Genomic DNA, 24,243 nt, shown 5'->3' on the forward strand with positions numbered 1-24,243 from the left:
ACAAGATTTGTTCCAAGGCTTCCCAATGAGCAACAGTTGGGGAAGACATAAACTGACTTACCACACTAACGGCATAAGCAATGTCAGGACGAGTGACTGTAAGGTAGTTCAATTTTCCCACCAATCTCCTGTATCTCTCTGGATCTTCAAACAACTCACTATCCCCTGCTATCAGTTGTAAAGTTTGAGTCATTGGTGCGCTAATTTTCCTGTCTCTGTCAATAGATCGAGGACATATTTTCTTTGAGACAAGAAAATACCCTTCTTACTTCTCATAACTTCAATACCCAAGAAATACTTTAACAATCCCAAGTCTTTGGTCTGAAACTGAGTTTGGAGGAAGGTTTTAAGAGATGAAATACCTGCAGAGTCACTCCCAGTGATGACAATGTCATCCACATAGACTACCAAGAGAATTAGACCAGCCTCAGATTGCCTATAAAATACTGAGTGATCACACTTACTCTTTTGCATACCAAATTCCTGTACTGCTTCACTGAATCTCCCAAACCATGCCCTAGGACTTTGTTTTAAGCCATAAAGAGACTTCCGAAGCCTACAAACTTTACCCAACTCCCCCTGAGCAACAAACCCGGGTGGTTGCTCCATATACACCTCCTCCTGAAGATCACCATGAAGGAAAGCATTCTTGATATCCAATTGATGCAGGGGCCAATCATATGCAGCTGCTAAAGAGATAAACAAGCGAATAGAAGTAAGTTTAGCTACAGGAGAAAAAGTATCAGAGTAATCAACCCCATATGTCTGAGCATATCCTTTTGCTACAAGGCGTGCTTTTAACCTAGCCACAGAACCATCAGGATTTACCTCATCTGTAGATATACCCATTTGCAACCAATAGCTTTCTTACCAGTGGGCAAAGGCAATAGTTCCCATGTACCATTAGCATCTAAAGCCTCCATTTCCTCTTTCATAGCATCACACCAGCCAGGATGAGACAGTGCCTCATCAACAGTATTAGGGATAGGAACAGAGTCTAAAGAAGTAACAAAACACCGAGAACAAGAAGACAATTGATTATAAGAAACAAAAGAAGAGATAGGGTAAGTACATGAACGTTTACCTTTACGAAGAGCAATGGGTAAGTCTAGATTAGAATCATGATAGTATGAGGTATAGGATCTCCCAACGAAGTAGCTGGTGGAGGATCTGAGTCAGGAATCTCCAATCTCCTGGAATAAACATGAACAACGGGAGGTCGAGTAGGTCTAGAGACGTATGAACAGTGTGGGAGAGGACTAGACATTGGTTGACAAGATATATTAAGAGATCATCCTCCTCCCCCTGATTCTCATACACAGATGATGGAGGAAAAAATGGAGTGGACTCAAAAAATGTGACATCTGCAGAAATAAGATAACGATTAAGAGTAGAAGAGAAACAACGGTACCCTTTTTGAAGCCGGGAGTACCCAAGGAAGACACATTTGAGAGATTTTGGATCCAATTTAGTAACCTGTGGATGAACATCACGCACAAAACAGGTACAACCAAAAATACGGGGTTCAATAGGGAACAAAGATTTTGTAGGAAACAAAGTAGTATAAGGAATATCTCCATTAAGGACAGAAGACGGCATACGATTGATCAAAAAACATGCCGTAGAAACTGCATCCGCCCAAAAATGTTTAGGTACTTTCATCTGAAAAAGAAGAGCACGAGTTACCTCAAGAAGATGACGATTTTTTTTTTCGGCCACGCCATTTTGGGATGGGGTATCCACACAGGAAGACTGATGAAGAATGCCATTTTGTGTCATATAAGGCTGAAATTGTGCTGAAAAGTATTCTTTGGCATTGTCACTTCTTAATATGCGCACAAAAATATTAAATTGAGTTTTGATTTCATTACAAAAGGCACAAAAGATAGAAAATAACTCAGAATGATTTTTCATTAAATATAACCAGGTAACACGAGAGTAATCATCAACAAAAGTAACAAAATAACGAAATCCAGTTTTAGATGTAACAGAACAAGGACCCCAAACATCATAATGAACTAACTCAAAAGGAGATGAAGCCCGTTTATTGACTCTAGACACAGAAGGCAAACGATGATGTTTTGCAAACTGACACGACTCACATTCTAGTACTGATAAAGACTGAAATTGAGGACACAGCTTCTTCATGGTAGACAAAGAAGGATGACCCAATCTACAATGAGCTTCAAGAGGTGTTAAGGTACTGGAGCAAACAAGCGACCGTGGTACATGATTTTCCAGAATGTAGAGACCACCTGACTCGCGTCCTCTACCAATAATCTGCCGTCGTAAGATCACAAACAAACACCGTCAGTAAAAAAGGAAACAGAACAATTTAAGGTACGAGTAAGTTTACTAACATAAAGTAGATTAAAAGAGAATTTTGGTAGACACAAAACAGAAGACAAAGAAATTGACGAAGTCGGGTTCGCAGTTCCAGAACCCATGACACAAGAAGTAGAACCATCAGCTAAAGTAACAGTAGAGGAAGTGAGATTAGACTGAAAAGCAGATAGAAGACTAGAATTACCTGTCATGTGATCTGTCGCACCAGAATCAATAACCCATTTGGATGAAGAAGACACAAGGCATGTAGTGGATTTACCTGACTCAGCGATCGCAGTGACAGGGAAACTGGTAGGCTTTAGAGATGCCTGATACTGGGAAAATTGTGCAAAATCCTCTGCAGATACCAAAATAGTTTTCTCAGAGGAAGATACTATAGAATTCTCTGCTGCCATATTTGCCATCTGTGATCGCTGATTTTTTTTCTGAAGTTGCGGACAATTATATTTTGTATGGCCAGGCTCATGGCAATAATAACAAATGACTCCTCTTGAGTCCTGATTAGAATTAGCCTCTCCATTACGCTGATTACTTCTGTTACCTGTAATTCCTCCTCTACTTCCTCTTCTATTACCCTGTTGTCCATTTGGATTACGACTAATAAGAGCACTACTGGCAGGCTGTGAAGTTGAGTACTCTCTGTACGAAGGACCCGTGTGAACGTTTCATGCAAAGAGGAAATCTCAGAACAGGAGAGAATCTGAGATTTAGCAGTCTCATACTTTGAAGGAAGGCCTGCAAGAAAACTTATAACAGCCAGTTGCTCCCGTTGGGCCTGCTGAACTTTCACATCAGGACTAAAAGGCAACAATACATTAAGTTCCTCATATACCCGTTTAAAATCCATAAAATAAGCCGTGAGAGACTTATCCTCTTTCTCAGCACGGTAGAATGCCTTACAAACATCATAAATACGGGAGATATTCCCTTTACCAGAATACAGAAAATCTAAGTAATCCATCAATTCCTTAACAAATTCACAGTGATTAATTAAACTAATTACCTCACTATGAATCGAGTTCCGAAGCAGCAAAAACAACCGAGCATCCTCCCTTAGCCAAGTTTGTCGTGTATCATCAGTGGGTGGATCTTTAGTAAGGTGATCATCCTTATCAATGCTACGCAAATAGACCCTAACAGTTTTACTCCACTCCAGGTAATTCGAACCATTAAGTTTGTGTTCCGTGATCTTAGTCATCACCGGAATCACATCAGAAATAAGATTCTTATTGTCTGCCATTTGTTGAGACAAAGAAAACTAACCGAAACGCTAATCCAAAGTGCTTATAGCAGCAAAATAACCCAAAATCACAAATCAAGTAAATACCGAAATAGGATCTGAGAGCCAAACCTCAGAAGTCCTTTAATGGTTATACTGGATCGTGCAACAAAGACACGCTGGTGGAATGAGGGGGTTGAGATGACGCCGACGATGTTGATCGGGGTTGAAACGGCCCGTCGGCGGCCAAGGTCTCTCCTGAGCTGGGTAGTGAGAACAAATAGTCACCCTAGATTGATGACCTGCTCTGATACCATGTAGAAAGAGATGATTCTCATTGATATCAATTAATCTGTACATGGGTATATATATACAATTGTTTCCTATAATTGTGTTCTACTAATTAGGAAGAAATCCTAAATAAGAAATCCTAAATAAGAATACAGAATACAAAATATACAGAGAAATAATATAGTGATTGACTTTCCATAACATAGTGATTGACTTTCCATAACAGAGACAAAGAAAACTAACCGAAACGCTAATCCAAATTGCTTATAGCAGCAAAATAACCCAAAATCACAAATCAAGCAAATACCGAAATAGGATCTGAGAGCTAAACCTCAGAAGTCCTTTAATGGTATACTGGATTAGGCAATAGCACACAGTAGTGGAATGAGGGGGTTCAGGCGACGCCGGCTATGTTGATCGGGGTTGAAACGGCCGGTCGGCAGCCAAGGTCTCTCCTGAGCTGGGTAGTGAGAACAAATAGTCACCCTAGATTGATGACCTGCTCTGATACCATGTAGAAAGAGATGATTCTCATTGATTTCAATTAATCTGTACATGGGTATATATATACAATTGATTCCTATAATTGTGTTCTACTAATTAGGAAAAAATCCTAAATAAGAAATCCTAAATAGGAATACAGAATACAAAATATACAGAGAAATAATACAGTGATTGACTTTCCATAACATAGTGATTGACATTCCATAACATTAATTAATCACTGTGAATTTGTTAAGGAATCGATGGATTACTTAGATTTTTTGTATTCTGGTAAAAGGAATATCTCCCGTATTTATGATGTTTGTAAGGCATTCTACCGTGCTGAGAAAGAGAATAAGTTTCTCACGGTTTATTTTATGGATTTAAACGGGTATATGAGGAACTTAATGTATTGTTGCCTTTTAGTCCTGATGTGAAAGTTCAGCAGGCCTAACAGGAGCAACTGGCTGTTATGAGTTTTCTTGCAGGCCTTCCTTCAGAGTATGAGACTGCTAAATTTCAGATTCTATCCAGTTCTGAGATTTCCTCTTTGCATGAAACATTCACACGGGTCCTTCATATAGAGAGTACCCAATCTTCACAGCCTGCCAGTAGTGCTCTTATTAGCCGTAATCCAACTAGACAACAGGGTAATAGAAGAGGAAGTAGAGGAGGAATTACAGCAATGTAAGTAATCACAGAATGGAGAGGCTAGTTCTAATCAGGACTCAATAGGAGTCATTTGTTATTATTGCCATGAGCCTGGCCATACAAAATATAATTGCCCGCAACTTCAGGGGAAAAATCAGCGATCACAGATGGCAAATATGGCAGCAGAGAATTCTACAGTATCTTCCTCTGAGAAAACTATTTTGGTATCTGCAGAGGATTTTGCATAATTTTCCCAGTATCAGGCATCTCTAAAGCCTACCAGTTCCTCTGTCACTGCAATCGCTGAGTCAGGTAAATTCACTACATGCCTTGTGTCTTCCTCATCCAAATGGGTTATTGATTGCAGTGCATGCATTACATGACAGTAATTCTAGTCTTCTATCCGCTACCTAATCTCACTTCCTCATCATTACTTTAGCTGATGGTTCTACTTCTTGTGTCATGGGTTCTGGAACTGCGAACCCGACTTCGTCAATTTCTTCGTCTCTGTTTTGTGTCTACCAAAATTCTCTTTTAATCTACTTTTTGTTAGTAAACTTACTCGCACCTTAAATTGTTCTGTTTCCTTTTTTCCTGACCAGTGTTTGTTTCAGGATCTTACTACGAAGCAGATTATTGGTAGAGGACGCGAGTCAGGTGGTCTCTACATTCTGGAAAATCATGTACCGCGGTCGCTTGTTTGCTCCAGTACCTTAACACCTCTTGAAGCTCATTGTAGATTGGGTCATCCTTCTTTGTCTACCATGAAGAAGTTGTGTCCCCAATTTCAGTCTTTATCAGTACTAGAATGTGAGTCGTGTCAGTTTGCAAAACATCATCGTTTACCTTCTCTGTCTAGAGTCAATAAACGGGCTTCATCCCCTTTTGAGTTAGTTCATTCTGATGTTTGGGGTCCTTGTTCTGTTACTTCTAAAACTGGATTTCGTTATTTTGTTACTTTTGTTGATGATTACTCTCGTGTTACCTGGTTATATTTAATGAAGAATCATTGTGAGTTATTTTATATCTTTTGTGCCTTTTGTAATGAAATAAAAACTCAATTTAATATTTCTGTGAGCATATTAAGAAGTGACAATGCCAAAGAATACTTTTTAGCACAATTTCAGTCTTATATAACACAAAATGGCATTCTTCATCAGTCTTCCTGTGTAGATACCCCATCCCAAAATGACGTGGCAAAAAGAAAAAATCGGCATCTTCTTGAGGTAACTCGTGCTCTTCTTTTTCAGATGAAAGTTCCTAAATACTTTTGGGCGGATGCAGTTTCTACGGCATGTTTTTTGATAAATCGTATGCCGTCTTCTGTCCTTAATGGGGATATTCCTTATACTGATTTGTTTCCTACAAAATCTTTATTCCCTATTGAACCCCGTATTTTTTGTTGTACCTGTTTTGTGCGTGATATTCGTCCACAGGTTACTAAATTAGATCGAAAATCTCTCAAATATGTCTTCCTTGGGTACTCCCGGCTCCAAAAAGGGTACCGTTGTTTTTCTCCTACTCTTAATCGTTATCTTATTTCTGCAGATGTCACATTTTTTGAGTCCACTCCATTTTTTCCTCAATCATCTATGTATGAAAGTCAGGGGGAGGAGGATGATCTCTTAATATATACTGTCCAACCAATTTATAGTCCTCTCCCACAGCCTGTTCCTTCTGTCTCTAGACCTACTCGACCTCCCGTTGTTCATGTTTATTCCAGGAGATTGGAAATTCCTGACTCAGATCCTCCACCAGCTACTTCGTTGGGAGATCCTGTACCTCATACTGATCATGATTCTGATCTAGACTTACCCATTGCTCTTCGTAAAGGTAAATGTTCATGTACTTACTCTATCTCTTCTTTTGTTTCTTATAATCAATTGTCTTTTTGTTCTCGGTGTTTTGTTACTTCTTTAGACTCTGTTCCTATCCCTAATACTGTTGGTGAGGCACTGTCTCATCCTGGCTGGTGTGATGCTATGAAAGAGGAAATAGAGGCTTTAGATGCTAATGGTACATGGGAACTATTGCCTTTGCCCACTGGTAAGAAAGCTATTGGTTGCAAATGGGTATTTACAGTAAAGGTAAATCCTGATGGTTCTGTGGCTAGGTTAAAAGTACACCTTATAGCAAAAGGATATGCTCAGACATATGGGGTTGATTACTCTGACACTTTTTCTCCAGTAGCTAAACCTACTTCTATTGGTTTGTTTATCTCTTTAGCAGCTACATATGATTGGCTCCTGCATCAATTGGATATTAAGAATGCTTTCCTTCATGGTGATCTTCAGGAGGAGGTGTATATGGAGCAACCACTTGGGTTTGTTGCTCAGGGGGAGTTGGGTAAAGTTTGTAGGCTTCGGAAGTTTCTTTATGGCTTGAAACAAAGTCCTAGGGCATCGTTTGGGAGATTCAGTGAAGCAGTACAGGAATTTGGTATGCAAAAGAGTAAGTGTGATCACTCAGTATTTTATAGGCAATCTGAGGCTGGTCTAATTCTCCTGGTAGTCTATGTGGATGACATTGTCATCACTGGGAGTGACTCTGCAGGTATTTCATCTCTTAAAACATTCCTCCAAACCCAGTTTCAGACCAAAGACTTGGGATTGTTAAAGTATTTCTTGGGTATCGAAGTTATGAGAAGTAAGAAGGGTATTTTCTTGTCTTAAAAAAAATATATCAACGATCTATTGACAGACAGAAAAGTAGGTGCTAAGCCTTACAAAGGCACCAATGACTCCAACTTTACAATCAAGTAGCAGGGATAGTGAGTTGTTTGAAGATCCAGAGAGACAGAGATTAGTAGGAAAATTGAACTACCTTACTACCACTCCCCGACATTGCTTATGCCGTTAGTGTGGTAAGTCGGTTTATGTCTTCCTAATTGTTGCTCATTGGGAAGCCTTGGAACAAATCTTGTGTTATCTGAAGGGCGCTCCAGGAAGAGGTTTGCTATATGGTAATCATGGGCATTTGAATGTTGAATATTTTTCAGATGCCGATTGGGCTGGATCTAAGGTTGACAGGAGGTCAACTACTGGATATTGCGTTTTTGTTGGAGGAAATTTGGTGTCTTGGAGAAGCAAGAAGCAGAGTGTAGTTTCTCGATCTAGTGCTGAATCCGAATACAGAACCATGGCACAATCAGTATGTAAGGTAATGTGGATACTTCAATTACTAGATGAGACAGGTTTTAAGACCTCCCTGCCTGCGAAATTGTGGTGTGATAATCAAGCTGCTCTCCATATTGCTTCTAATCCGGTGTTTAATGAGCGGACCAAACATATTGAAATTGATTGTCACTTTATTCGTGAAAAGATTCAACAAAATATCATCTCAATAGGACACATCAAAACTGGAGAGCAGTTAGGAGATATTTTCACAAAAGCTCTGAATGGAGCTAGAATTGACTATATTTGTAACAAGTTGGGCATGATTAACATCTATGCTCCAACTTGAGAGGGAGTGTTATGGAAAGTCGATCACTATATTATTTCTCTGTATATTCTGTATTCTGTATTCCTATTTAGGATTTCTTATTTAGGATTTCTTATTTAGGATTTCTTCCTAATTAGTAGAACACAATTATAGGAATCAATTGTATATATATACCCATGTACAGATTAATTGAAATTAAGGAGAATCATCTCTTTCTACACCTTCTTACATGGCGAAATTGCTGAAGAAGTATATATGGAGCAACCACTAGGATTTGTTGCTCAGGGGGAGTCTGCATTGGTGTGTCGACTTCACTAGTCTTTTTATGGTCTGAAACAATCTCCAAAAGCATGGTTTGTTGGTTCATTACCATTATTCAACAATTTGGGATGCATAGAAGTGAAGCAAACCATTCAGTTTTCTACCGACATTCTTCTCATGGCAAATGTATTTATTTAATAGTTTATGTTGATGATATTATCATAACAGATGATGATCATGAAGGCATTACCCAACTCAAACAGCATCTGACCAGTCATTTCCAAACCAAAGATTTAGGAAAGTTGAAATATTTCCTAAGCATTGAGGTTGCCCAACCTAGCAATGGTATAACAATTTCTTTTTTTTTTTTTTTTTTCCAAAGATAAGATTCATTCAAAGCCAACCCTATAAGGGAAGGGAAGAGAATACAAACATGAATTGTGTCAAAGGATTATAGTAAAAGGAATCATCTAGTGGGCATTTTTTCGCTAAAGTATGAGCTGCCATGTTCCTTATCCTATTGACATGGAAGAAAGAAGGACTAATAACATGAGAGGCAATCTGAATTACATCATTTACCAAACCGCCAATAGAAATAAGGCTGTTAGTTGGATTTCAAATGGCTTGGATAACTACAGAGGAATCTCCTTCTAGGAAAACATTGGAAAAACTTTTAGCTTTAGCAAAGAGAATGGCTTCCCTACATGCAACGGCTTCCAAAATTAGCAGATCCACAATTCTTGAGAAGCAACGACAGTGCCATCCAAGAATGATTTTGTTGGAGTCTCGAGCAATTATAGCAACAGAACCCATCTTCTTTGCCTTGTCTATTGCAGTGTCAAAGTTGATTTTAATCACTTCGTTCAGGTCCAAGAGTTTGCGGTGAGACTTGAATATGCCCACAATGTGTCATGATGTCTTGTTTTCGATGATGCCATTTGGAAGTGGGTTTGTTCAAAGAGACTCGATCGGGAGTAAAGGATTTTTTGGTTCCTTGGTCAAAAGAGTTGGGTTCAATTGATCCAAAAGAAAAGGATGGCCCAGCGAAAGCAGAATCATAACTGGGCTTAGGTTGAGAAGATAATGGGCTTTGAAAAAATTCAGCTGAGGCCTTGGTGTTAGGTTTGTCTTTTAAGGGTATAGAAGAGTTAGGAGATTTGGTGTTAGGCTCAAAAAGGGTGGCTTTCCTTGTTTGGTAGGTATGGAGGGGTGATTCAGAAGGGATATGAGTCTGACTTATCATGAGATTGTAGGCAACAAGCTGAAAATGTTGAGAGAGGAATGGGAAATCTTCAAGAATCTGTTTTGCATTAACATCTTTGATTCCACGTGGGGCAAGGTAATCTGCAAAAAGGACTGGGATTTGGTCTAAGGCAATAGGGTCAACAGATTAGGTTGCTCTTCGCACATGTCTCAAGGTGGTGTCAGGTGGAGATACATTGAAATGGAAATTTGGAGAAATGGTTTGGAAAGGCAATGGCAGAGAGTTATCTGGTGACAAATTGTCCACTATGGATTTTTTGGTCGCTGGAGGAGAGTCTTTGGTTGGACCTAGAATTTCGGCAGTCAAGGCTTCCATAGGTAACAGTTTTGAAATTTTGAAAGATGAAGGAGACAACGGAATTGCTTGGACTTGGATCTGGGAATGTGGGATAACTGGTTCTCTGCCTGTGGATATGATGTTACTGGGTACATACAGGGAGGGAGAATCTGTTTATGGGATAGGAAGATTGTTGAGAACAGTTTTGGGTGGGAAAACTAGAGGTTGGATATGTTGAGGCAGTAACTATCGTGTAAAAGGGGGGTGCTTGGGAAATATTATGAATGGTATGGGCTGGGATAGCAAAAGGTGAAACAAGTGTTAAGAGTCTCTTTTGCATGTGTGAAAGATGGTTTTGAGGGTTTAATTGTGAGTGATTGCAGGGAAGGAGGCTTTCTGGGAGGGCTAAATTAGCTCTTAACGAGTGACCAAATTGTTTTTTGATATCCGGGGGATAAATTTCAACAATTGTCCATGAACTTATATAGTTATAACACTACAATCCTTTAACTTTAAAATGTAACATAAAACCCCATAAACTTTCAAATTTTACACAGTAAAATCCCTCTAACTTTTAATTACTGATTTTTCAGTTATAAACTGATGTGGATAGCTCTCGTATGGTGCTTAGTCAATATTTTTCTCTCCTCTCCTATGCAAAGTGTAAAATTATTCTATTTACGCATGAAAAATTGTTCTGTCTATAGAAAGAAGAATGATTAAATTTACACATGACTTGAGAGAAAAAAAGAAAAATACTAAGCTCTATGCTGAAACTGTTCAGGTCAGCGTCTAACTGAAAAACTGGTAATTGGAGGTTAGAAAGATTTTACTGTGCAAAATTTGAAAGTTGATAGGGTTTTATATTACATTTTTAAATTGAGGGACTGTAATGTTATAACTTGATAAGTTAAGGGGCAGTTGTCAAAATTTATCCATATCCGGGGAATTATCTGCATCATCTGTTAATTCATTGGAAGGGCATATGCGGCTAATATGACCAATTGTACCACAAGTGAAGCATATATCTAGCAGTTTTTCAAACTTAAATCTTACCCAGCGTACTGTTCCATCTGGCCTTTTGTTCCAGTAAGAAAAGGATTGTTTACCTGAATGTTAACTCGAATTCATAGAAACAGCGGCACTCCAATGATCCCATCCTGTGACAAGTCCACAACTACAACTTCTCCTAACAGTGCCCCAATCATCCTTGCATTTGTTGAGTTCATTTGGTTAGGAGGCAGACCATGTACTTGAACCCAAAAGGGAGAGCTGTCAAAGGATATTTCTTCAAATGGCTTATCAGGTGGCCATTCATGAATCGAGATAAGCTGGTTATGCATAGACCATGGTCTATTGAGCAAAATGTAGTGGGCATCTACTTCATGTTCAAACCCAAAAGCAAGCAGATTTGAGCTTTTGGTAGTGACACAAAAGCATTGTCGTAGGTGCCCAGATTTGGTCAATACAGCTTTGATGGTACTAGCCGTAATATTCTTATGAGAAATGTTTTTCCCCACCAAAGTATGACACTGATTGCTGTAGTTTGTTACTTCATCAATGGTTAGTTGGAGAGTCTGAGTCTTTGTTGGAATCCCTTAATTAGTGCATTAGCTGTAAATTAGAATATGTTAAAATTCCTTAATTAGTGCATTAGCAGTAAATTAGAATGTAAATTAGTGATATTAGGGATATTTGTATTTATTAGCTTTTATTTTCTTTCCTATTAAGGCTATAGCCTTTGTGTATAAATTTGAATCATTGTAACACTGAGAAATACATCAAGAAATTCTTCAATTCTCTCTAATCTCAACATGGTATCAGAGCCTTAGCCATTTTATCTGGCAATTTTTTTTTTTTTTTCAGAGAGAAAACAACGAGAAATAGTTAGGGTTTGTGTGGGTAAGCCTTGAAAGCGGGTCTGTTGAGGGAGGTGGTTGTCACCGCCCATTTAGAAAGGAAGAGAACCTCGTCGCCGGTCCTCGCCTAGATTGTTGCCACGATCTGGTGAGGTGCATGATCCCACGTGCCGACAGAAGGTTTCCGCCTCGTGTACACGCGCCGGGGAGTGAGCCTGTTTCTGGTCGGTTTTTCCGGTCGCACTTTTTTTTTCGATGACATCCCTAGTGTATCGCGCCTCTGCTCAGCCCATCCCTATCTCTTGATTTGCAATTTTTTTTTTTGGGTATTTGTCTTTTGCCTACTGTTTTTTTTAATCAGTTCTCTGAATCATGTCTGATGCAAACAATTCAGTAGTTGAAGGGAAAATAACTACTACAATTGAAAATCCCTCATTAATTATTAGCCCTATAAAGCTTGATGGGACAAATTACCTTGCATGGTCTAGACCGTGTCTCCTTTTTATTCAAGCTAGAGGGTTGCAGGGTTATCTTACTGGAGATAAGCAAAAACCAGAAAAGTCTGCTTCTACCTACAGTCAATGGGAGTCAGAAAATTCTCTTATCATGTCATGGCTTATCAATTCCATGCAACCACATATAACTCGTGGGTATTTACTGTTGAATAGTGCAGCTGCCATTTGGAGTGCAGTTTCTCAAACCTATTCTCAAGTTGAGAATGATGCACAAGTGTATGAGCTTCGAAACAAGGTTCATGGTATGAAAACAAGGTGAGCTAACTATTGCTCAATATTATGCAGAACTGAGTGATCTATGGCAGGAACTGAACTTTTACCAGGACTTTTAGGCCTCATGTCCTGAAGATACTGTTAAATTTCAAAAGTTGGTTGAGAAAGAGCGTATCTATGATTTTCTTGCTGGGTTGAATACGGAATATGATCAAATTAGGGTCCAAGTGCTTGGGAAGGATCCTTTACCTACCTTAAGACAGACATACTCTTATGTTCAGCAGGAAGAGAGTAGGAGGAGTGCTATGATTCATTCTATGTCTGTTGATAAGGCAGAGCTAGTTGCTAATTCCTCACGTGAACAGTCACATGGTTCATCAGATAAGGATCAACTACAATATGACTATTGTGGAAAAAACCGGCATACTAAGGAACACTGTTGAAAATTGCATGGACGCCCCACTAAAGGGCGTGGAGGAAAAAGAACGGGCCTTACTAGACCACAAGCTAATGTATCCGAGGCTGTGAATCTGTCTGAAGATACTACCACCACTGAGATGTTTTCCAATGAAGAGATACAGACTCTAAGGCGTTTGCTATCACAACTTGAATCGCAATCACCACAGTTGCCTCTTCTAACTTCGTCAACTCAGGTAATGCTTTTCTTGCTAATCTTAATAATTCTTTTTAGGTTATAGATTCTGGAGCTAACAAGCATATGACAGACTATCCATTCTGATGTATGGGAGCCTACTCAAACTGTATCTTTATCGGATTACAGATGGTTTGTGACTTTTATTGATTGTTGCAGTAGGTTAACTTGGGTATATTTGATAAAAGGGAAAAATGAAGTTTTCTCTTGTTTCCAGTAGTTCCATAAAATGATTAGTACACAGTTTGATGCTCATGTTAAAATATTGAGAACTGATAATGGTACAGAATATATGAATGAAGTCTTTCAGGAGTATTTGAAGGCACATGAGATTTTACATCAGACTTATTGTGTTAATACTAATTCACAAAATGGGGTATCTGAGAGAAAAAATAAACACTTACTTGAGGTTGCTAGGTCTCTTATATTTATCATGAATATTTCTAAACCTTACTGGGGGGATGCTATTCTTTCTGCTGCATATCTTATTAACAGGATGCCTCTTCGAACATTGGAGTTTAAGAGTCCTTTAGAGGTTTTGCAAGGTAAAAATTCATATACCGTTTTTCCAAAGGTATTTGGTTGTGTTTGCTTTGTTCATAAGCTTAATAGTAGGAAATTAGAACCTCGAGCCCTGAAATGTGTTTTTGTTGGTTATTCTAGCACTCAGAAGGGATATAGGTGTTATCATCCTCCTTCATGAAAATATTTTGTGAGTATGGACGTTACCTTCAGGGAATCTGAATCTTATTTCCATCCACCTCTTCAGGGGGAGCATAGGAAGGAAGAGGTGTATTTTCCTTCATCCTCATCCTCTCCCAACCTTCAATTTCAGGGGGAGAATCTGGGTTTAGAGCCTATACCTAACAATGAAACTCAGGGAGAGTCACCTAAATCTCGAGAAAGACTGAAAAGGCCAGATTTGAGAACATATACTCGACGAAACAAGACAGATATAGCCATCGAGCAGGAGACTGCTAATCAATCGGAATCCCTGGATTCAATTCTTGGACATCTTGAGGTATGTGATGAGTCTCCTTTGACTCCTGCTGAGTCTAATTTTGATTCTCAGTCTATTCTTCTTTCTTCTGATAATGAACTTGATATTCCTATTGCTCTCCGGAAAGGTGTTAGGACCTGTACTAAACATACCATTTCTAATTTTATCTCCTGAAATTCTCTGTCTCCATCCTACAGAGCCTTTTTACTGTCTGTTTCCTCTGTCTCTATTCCACAGGATTGGAAGAAAGCTTGCCTTGATCCAAAATGGAGGGTAGCTATGGTGGAGGAGGTGAAAGCTTTGGCAAAGAATGAGACATGGGAACTGGTTATTCTCCCACTGGAAAAGAAGCCAGTTGGATGCAAGTGGGTGTTCACTGTGAAGTATAGAGCAGATGGTTCAATTGAGAGGTATAAGGCTAGACTGGTAGCAAAAGGCTTCACACAGACATACGGAGTAGATTACCAAGAGACCTTTGCTCCTGTTGTTAAAATGAATACCATCAAAATTTTATTGTCATGTGCAGCGAATCTTGAGTGGGATTTGCAGCAGTTTGATGTTAAAAATGCCTTTTACATGGTGACTTGGAAGAAGAAGTGTATATGGAAATTCCTCCAGGGTTTGATGATAAGAAGACTAGAGGGAAAGTTTGCATATTGAAAAAGGCTTTTTATGGTCTAAAACAGTCATCTGAAGCATGGTTTGATAGGTTCAGTAAAGTGATGATCTCCTTTGGATACTGCCAAAGCAATGCTGATCATACCTTGTTTATGAGGCATCGTAGAGGCAAAATCACACTACTTATTGTCTATGTGGATGATATTGTGGTAACTGGTGACGATAAGGAAGAAATGGCTCTTTTAAAGGAGCGCCTAGCACAGGAGTTTGAAATCAAAGATTTGAGAAGGCTCAAGTACTTTCTTGGAATAGAGGTTGCCAGATCAAATAAGGGAATCTTTATTTCTCAAAGAAAGTATATCTTGGATCTGTTGGAAGAAACAGGAATGCTGGGCTGTAAACCAACAGAGTTTCCTATTGAGGCCAATCATAAATTGCAAGCTGGAGTTGGAAAATCAATGGATTTGGGGAGATATCAGAGGTTGGTTGGCAAACTAATTTATCTTTCGCACACTAAACAGGACATAGCATATGCAGTTGGTTTAGTGAGCCTGTATATGCATGATCCTCGTGAATCTCATTTGGAGGTTGTTTTCCGCATCTTGCGATACCTAAAATCTACACCTGGGAAAGGACTTCTTTTCTCAAAGCATGGTCGCCTTCAGATTAAAGCCTTTACAGATGCAGATTGGGCTCTTGATGATAGGAGATCAATATGAGGATATTGTACCTTTGTTGGTGGTAATCTAGTCACCTGGAGAAGTAAAAAGCAAAATGTGACAGCTAGATCCAGTGAAGAAGCAGAATTTAGGGCAATGGCTTAAGCTATCTGTGAGTTATTGTGATTACGGAAGCTGATAGAAGAATTAAAATTGTTTGAAGCTAATGGTTTGTTTTTGTTTTGTGATAACAAAGTTGTAATCAGTATAGGTCATAATCCAGTTTAGCATGATCGGACCAAGCATATAGAGATTGATAGACAATTAATACAAGAAAAAATTGTGGATGGTTCCTTAAGTGTCTCTTACGTAGGTTCGAAAGATCAGTTAGCTGATGTGTTCACTAAAAGGTTAAGTTGTAAGGTGTTTAATACCCTAGTTTGCAAGTTGGGCATGCGCAACATACATGAACGAACTTGAGGGGGAGTGTTGGAATCCCTTAATTAGTGCATTAGCTGTAACTTAGAATGTAAATTAGTGATATTAGGGATATTTGTATTTATTAGCTTTTATTTTATTTCCTATTAAGGCTATAGCCTTTGTGTATAAATTTGAATCATTGTAACACTGTGAAATACATCAAAAAATTCTTCAATTATCTCTAATCTCAACAGTCTTATCACTGCATTGATGTTTTTGTGTTTTGGTGACTAGGTCATTAACATGGACTTCCATGATGGGAAGCTATAAGTGTGAGGCAAGGTGAAAGTGGGATAAAAGTAAAAGAGAGTTGTTGAAAACAAAAACAGTGGAAGACATGAACAAGGAGTAAAAGAAACAAAAATGGGTAGGAGGGGTGTAAAAGGATGAAGTTGTGTAAAAGGAACAAGATGGAAGCTAATTACTATAAAGCTTCACTTTAGAATAGGATTGGATTCTAGTGAGAAGGCGTTTCCATGAAGGTAGTTTCGGTAAGGCGTTTCCCTCATTCATAAGGTATTGCTATTTTACAAAGGAAATATGCATTGGATATATTAAAAGAAACCGGCACGTTTGATTGTAAACCTATTGATACTCCCATGGACCCAAACATTAAACTTGTTCCTGGATAGAGGGAACCTCTGAAGATCCTGGCTAGTCTCGAAGACTTGTTGGTAAGTTAAATTACCTCACAATCACACGACCAGATATCTCTTTTGCAGTAAGTGTGGTTAGCTAGTTCCTACAAACAGCTTGTGATAGGTATTGAAGCGCACTAGTTCGGATTCTCAGATATATTAAAGGAACCCCAGGACATGGTCTATTATATAAAGATAGGGGACATACACAGATTGTAGGGTATTCTAATGCAAATTGAGCAGGATCTCCTTCATATAGAAGATCAACTTCAAGGTATTGCATTCTAATTGGAGGGAATCTAATATCCAAGAAAAGTAAGAAGCAAGATATAGTGGCCAAGTCAAGTGCAAAAGCAGAGTATAGAGGTATGGCTTTGGCTACATACGAACTTATGTGGTTAAAACAATTTCTTCATGAGTTAAAGTGTGGAGGTGAACAAATGAAGCAAATTTGTGACGATCAAGCCGCATTATATGTAGCTTCTAATCCAGTGTTTCATGAAAGGACAAAGCATATAGAGATAGATTGTCACTTTATTAGACAAAAGATCAAGTCTGCATGTATTGCTACAAGTTTTGTCAGTTCAAATGATCATTAGCTGATATTCTCACTAAATCTCTTTGAGGGACTAGAATTGAGTATATCTATAACAAGCTAGGAGCATACAATACGTATGCTCCAGCTTGAGAGGAAGTGTTAGAATAGGAATGCATAGATTAGATTGATGTAAATCCTTATAATCAAGGGATTAATATGTTAGAATAAAAATTTAGAGATTAGATTGATGTAATCCCTATAATAAAGAGAATAATCCCTATAATAAAGGAATCTCTTTATTACGAAAATTGTGTATTCTTCCCTAATAGGAGACTGTAATTGTGTATATATATGTACAATCATAGCTTGAGAAAATAAGCAAGCTAATTTTTTCACAAAATCTCTTTTCTTCTTCTCTATTTCTCTAATTCTCACCTACATTATAAGGATTATTATTTTTTCCCTTATTATTTTGTCTTCTTTTGTATATCTTGTTCCTCATTTTTATTAGTTTCCTATTGATTTAGGTTTCCTTGTATGGTTAGGATTCTTGTGCATAAATAGCATAATGTACAAAGTCTTTTTTACATTGAGAAATATACGAGAAAATTCTCTCCAAAACCCCTTATTTCATCATGGTATCAGATCTTTCGATTCATTAGGGCGAGCTTTAGTACTGTTCATCGATACTGTTCACGTGCACTGTTCATTGGTGTTGTTTACCGACATTGTTCATAAGCACGGCCCATGGGTACTGTTCATAGCACGCGGACCTTTTTTTTTTTTTTTGGCATTTTTCAATTGTTCCTCGTGTGTTGCGCCTTTACCTAGCCCTTGTCCTTGACCTGATCACAAGCGAATTTGTCAAAACAATGGGTTACTTTGAAAGAACAAATAATATTTGGATTTTTTTTCTAATGAAGAAGTTCAATCTCTAAGGTGTTTGCCGTCTCTGCTTGAATCTCAATCTTCCATAATTACCTCTTCTAATTTTGTCAAATCAGGTAATACTTTTCTTGCTAATTTTGACAAATCCTTTTGGGTTATAGATTCTAGAGCAAACAAATATATGACAGGCTCTTCGAATAAATTTTCTACTTACTCTCCATATTCAGGAAAAGAAGAAGTATGCATAGCGGACGGATCTATAGCCACTATTTCTCGAACAAGTTCTATTGCTTGCAATCCCACTATAAATTTAACTTTGGTTCTTAATGTTCCTAGCTTCCTATTAATCTTTTGTCTTTTGTATCTCTTGGATGATAGATTGTGGTTTCTCAAATCCTAGTACAAACCAAGCTTTGCTAGAACAATCTATGAATGCTAATGAAAAGATCATCTAGTGGCATAGGCGTATAAGACATCCATCTTTTTCAGCTTTAGAGAGGTTATATACTACTCTGCCTAGAAATGCAAATAAGATTTGCTAGTTTGTGATCCTTGTGAACTTGCTAAACATACAAGATATTCTCATCCTTCAATAAATAATAAAAATTTGATTCCTTTCATGACTATTCATTTTGATATATGGGGCCTACCCAAACAATTTATTTATCAGGTTATGGATGGTTTGTCACTTTTATTGATCGTTGCACTAAATTGATTTGTTTTTATTTGATGAGAGCAAAAAATGAAGTGTTTTCAATGATTTGTACATAGTTTGATGCTTAGGTTAAAGTTTTAAGAACTAATAATGGTACAAAATATATGAATGGAGTGTTTTAGGCTTATTTGGACTCACATGGCATCTTGCATCAAACAAGCTGTGCGTGCACAAAATGGATTGTTTGAGAGGAAGAATATACATTCTCTTGAGGTTAGCTCAGACTCTCATGTTTACTATGAACCTTCCTAAATCTTACTAGGGATATGTTGCTTTATTTGCAACCTATATGATTAATAGGATGCCTCTTAGAACTCTAGATTTTAAAAGTCCTTTGGAAGTTTTGCAAGTAAAAAACTCTTATAGTGTTCCACCCAAAGTCTTTAGTTGTGTCCTCTATTCATAGGACAAATGCTAGGAAATTATAACCTCGAGCTCTTAAATGTGTTTTTGTATGATATTCTGGGACTCAAAAAGGGTACAAATGTTATCACCCATCTTTCAAGTATGGATATCACTTTTAGGGAATCAGAATCATATTTTTAGACACCTTTTCAAGAGGCAAATAAGAGGGAAGAGCTAATTTTTTCTTTCTCATCCTCTTTCCTCCCAATCTCTCAAAGAGAGTTTAATAATGTTCAAGATGACTTACCTCAACATGTTCAAGACAGATCACCCCAGCCTATAGGGAGATTGAATAAGTTGGATTTTAGAATCTAAACTCGTCGGAACAAAATAGATAAGGCCATTGAGCATGACATGACACTCCTGATCAATCAGATTCCAGTATTTAGAGCCTGAACAACCTGAGGTATGTAATGAGTCCCCTTTTATCCATGCTAAGGTCCCCTTGTATCCGTGCTAGTACTAATCTTGATTCTAATCTTAATGTCCCTATCGCCCTAAAAAAAGGGTTAGAGCTTATACCAAACACCCCATCTATAATGTGTCTTATGACTCATTATCCCTATCCTATAGAGCCTTCGTCTTGTCTATTTCTTCTATTTTTATCCCACAGGATTGGAAGGAAGCATATCTTCATTCAAAATGGAAGGCTGCTATGGTTGAGGAGATGAAAGCTTTGGTAAAGAATGAGACATGAGATCTTGTTACTCTCCTTGCTGGAAAGAAACCAGTTGAAAGCAAATGGGTGTTCACTGTAAAGCATAAAGTAGATGGCTCAATTGAGAGATACAAAGCCAAATTGGTAACAAAAGGTTTCATGTTTGTGGTGGATTATTAGAAGACCTTTGCTTACATTGTAACAATAAACATTATCAGGGTTTTATTATTATACGCAGCAAATCTTAACTGGAATTTACAACAATTTGATGTCAAGAATCCTTTTTTTACATGAAGACTAAAAGGAAGAAGTATATATGAAATACCTCCAAGGTTTGATGACGAAGACTTCGCTTGGCCTTCACTTTAGGGAGGTGACCGACCCAGTTGACGTGGCGCTGCCTTAGAGCAGCTAACATAACTTTTTTTTTTCTTTTTTAATTATTTTTTAACACATAAATTAAGTAAACACTAACAAACATAGTTATTTTGTCACGCCACCAAGAACAGAAGCTCTCTCACACTCACAGTAGCCAACTCTCTCGAATCTCACTCACAATAAGTATGTCTCATCTCCCTCTCTCTCTCTCTCTCTCTCTCTCCTCTTCTCCACTTCTCCTCTTCTTCTATGTTTTTCTTCTTTCAAGTTTCAACACAACAGAGTCTAATCGTCTTCTCTTCTTATACTTCGTTGTAGTTCAAAACAAAACTAAACAAAACAGAACCTCTGTTTTCCTTTTTTTTCTTTTCGCTCTTCTTTTTACTCTGTTGGTCATATTGTTTTATTTATTTTATTTTTTTATTTTAATTGTTTTGTAAGATATGAGATGTTTCTTATTAGTTTGTTATTATACGAGTACTGCTTTTAATTTGATTATTGTTATATGGGTATTGTTGTTTTTTGTTATATGGGTATTGTTTAATTTTTATTTTAATTGTTTTGTTAGATATGTTTCTTGTTAATTTGTTGTTTAAGTTTTAGTTATATGGGTATTGCTTAATTTCTGTATGCAGTTTTACTAGTAAGTAGAAATTAAAATTGAGGTGTTACACACACACACACACACACACACACATGCACATACACACGCAGATATATATAAAAAGCCCTCACCTTGCCTTTTGCCTATACCTAAGGCCATAGGATACCATGTCGCCTTACTGTCGCCTTTCGCCTTGATAACACTGACAGCATAATCAGACCAAGCACATAGAGATTGACTGACACTCCATAAAGGAGAAAATTATGGATGGATCACACATATAAAAAGCCCTCGCTTCACCTCTCATCTAAGGCCATAGGGTACCATATAACCTTAGTGTCACCTTTCGCCTTGATGATACTGACAGCATGATCAGACCAAGCACATAGAGATTGACTGATACTTCATAAAGGAGAAAACTGTGGATGGATAGTTGAATGTATCTCATGTGGCTTCTAAAGATTAGTTGGCCAATGTGTTCACTAAAGGATCAAGCAGCAAAATGTATCATCCTCTACTTTGCAAGTTGGGCATTGTGATTTACATGAACCAACTTGAGCGGGGGTGTTCAAAATCCGAAATTAAATCCCTGTATTATAGGGATTATTATTTTTTCCTTATTATTTTTTCTTCTTTTGTATACCTTGTTTCCTATTTCTGTTAGTTTCCCGTTGATTTAGGTTTTCTTGTATAGTTAGGATTCTTGTGTATATAACAAAATGTACAAAGTACTTTTATATTTATAAATATACTAGAAAATTCTCTTCAAAACCTCTGATTTCATCACTGTGATTCCATTATTCATGCATGAGTGTCCCATATAAGTTGTATATAAACTACAAATTATGAAATTTCAAATTTTATATGGGGGTATCTCATGTACTCGTTCAAGATTTTCAATTGCAATAACAACTTTCATGCACACAAACTTAGCTTTTAAATGATAAAATCAATTCCAAATTTCAAAAAGTTTCAGATATTGCTTAAATATGCTCAAGTAAAATCAATTCCAAATTACAAAAAGTTTCAGATATTGCTTAAATATAGTCAAGTTTCAACTTAAGAAGAAGTTCAACATTACAAAAATAATGGATGCATGTCTTACATTACAAGTGGGTCGTCGAGCAGCAGTAACTGGAGATGACTCTGTCATACCATACCCATTTTGCACTTTCATGCCAATTGCCTACATGTATTATAGATATTACTATAAGATATCATAATAAAAAATCTATCATTGACCCAGCAAAGAATGATGAACCTCTTACCTCAAAAAATTCATCAACATACGATGGTAGACTACCACCTCCACTTATGCCAGCCTGCATTGTACCATAGGCATCAATGATAAATTATCAGAGGACTAAGATACATTTATGCTGTTATGGAAAGTCAATCACTATATTATTTCTTTGTATATTCTGTATTCTGTATTCCTATTTAGGATTTCTTCCTAATTAGTAGAACACAATTATAGGAATCAATTGTATATATATACCCATGTATAGATTAATTGAAATTAAGGAGAATCATCTCTTTCTTCATGGTATCAGAGCAGGTCATCTATATAGGGTGACTATTTGTTCTCACCACCCAGCTCAGGAGAGACCTTGGCCGCCGACCGGCAGTTTCGACTCTGATCAACATCACTAGCGTCGCCTCAACCCCCTCATTCCACCACTGTGTGCTGTTGCCTGATCCAGTATACCATTAAAGGACTTCTGAGGTTTGGCTCTTAGATCCTATTTCGGTATTTGCTTGATTTGTGATTTTGGGTTATTTTGCTGCTGTAAGCATTTTGGATTAGCGTTTAGGTTAGTTTTCTTTGTCTCAACAAATGGCAGACAATAAGAATGTTATTTCTGATGTGATTCCGGTGATGACTAAGATCACGGAACACAAACTTAGTGGTTCGAATTACCTGGAGTGGAGTAAGATTGTTAGAGTCTATTTGCGTAGCATTGATAAGGATTATCACCTTACTAAAGATCCATCTACGGATGATACATGACAAACTTGGCTAAGGGAGGATGCTCGGTTGTTTTTGCAGCTTCGGAACTCAATTCACAGTGAGGTAGTTAGTTTAATTAATCACTGTGAATTTGTTAAGGAATTGATGGATTACTTAGATTTTCTGTATTCTGGTAAAGGGAATATCTCCCGTATTTATGATGTTTGTAAGGCATTCTACCGTGCTGAGAAAGAGGATAAGTCTCTCACGGCTTATTTTATGGATTTTAAACGGGTATATGAGGAACTTAATGTATTGTTGCCTTTTAATCCTAATGTGAAAGTTCAACAGGCCCAACGGGAGCAACTGGCTGTTATGAGTTTTCTTGCAGGCCTTCCTTCAGAGTATGAGACTGCTAAATCTCAGATTCTCTCCAATTCTGAGATTTCCTCTTTGCATGAAACGTTCACACGGGTCCTTCGTACAGAGAGTACCCAATCTTCACAGCCTGCCAGTAGTGCTCTTATTCGCCGTAATCCAAATGGACAACAGGATAATAGAAGAGGAAGTAGAGGAGGAATTACAGGCAACAGAAGTAATCAGCATAATGGAGAGGCTAGTTCTAATAAGGACTCAAGAGTAGTCATTTGTTATTATTGCCATGAGCCTGGCCATACAAAATATAATTGTCTGCAACTTCAGAGGAAAAATCAACGATCGCAGATGGCAAATATGGCAGCATAGGATTCTACAGTATCTTCCTCTGAGAAAACTATTTTGGTATCTGCAGAGAATTTTGCACAGTTTTCCCAGTATCAGGTATCTCTAAAGCCTACCAGTTCCCCTGTCACTGCGATCGCTTAGTCAGGTAAATCCACTACATGCCTTGTGTCTTTCTCATCCAAATGGGTTATTGATTCTGGTGCGACAGATCACATGACAGGTAATTCTAGTCTTCTATCTGCTTTTAAGTCTAATCTCACTTCCTCTACTGTTACTTTAGCTGATGGTTCTACTTCTTGTGTCATGGGTTCTGGAACTGCGAACCCGACTTCGTCAATTTCTTTGTCATCTGTTTTGTGTCTACCAAAATTCTTTTTTAATCTACTTTCTGTTAGTAAACTTACTCGTACCTTAAATTGTTCTGTTTCCTTTTTTCCTAACCAGTTTTTGTTTCAGGATCTTACGACGAAGCATATTATTGGTAAAGGATGTGAGTCAAGTGGTCTCTACATTCTGG

The 24,243-nt window shown here is 37.8% G+C and overlaps 1 protein-coding gene across 2 annotated transcripts in view; it reads right to left on the reverse strand.

Moving 5' to 3' along the window:
• Positions 1–24,243, reverse strand: part of LOC110670713 (probable acyl-activating enzyme 16, chloroplastic) — a 94,841-nt gene that overhangs the window by 26,166 nt on the left and 44,432 nt on the right. For both annotated transcript variants that reach the window (XM_058153799.1, XM_058153798.1), the window contains 2 exons: positions 22,321–22,374; positions 22,158–22,238 (listed from right to left, as the gene is read on the reverse strand). In XM_058153799.1, coding sequence (XP_058009782.1) covers positions 22,158–22,238; positions 22,321–22,374 — 135 coding nt within the window. The remainder of the gene's footprint in view (positions 1–22,157; positions 22,239–22,320; positions 22,375–24,243) is intronic.

The sequence above is a fragment of the Hevea brasiliensis genome, chromosome 9 (genome assembly GCF_030052815.1).
Source record: "Hevea brasiliensis isolate MT/VB/25A 57/8 chromosome 9, ASM3005281v1, whole genome shotgun sequence".
NCBI classification, from domain to species: Eukaryota; Viridiplantae; Streptophyta; class Magnoliopsida; order Malpighiales; family Euphorbiaceae; genus Hevea; species Hevea brasiliensis.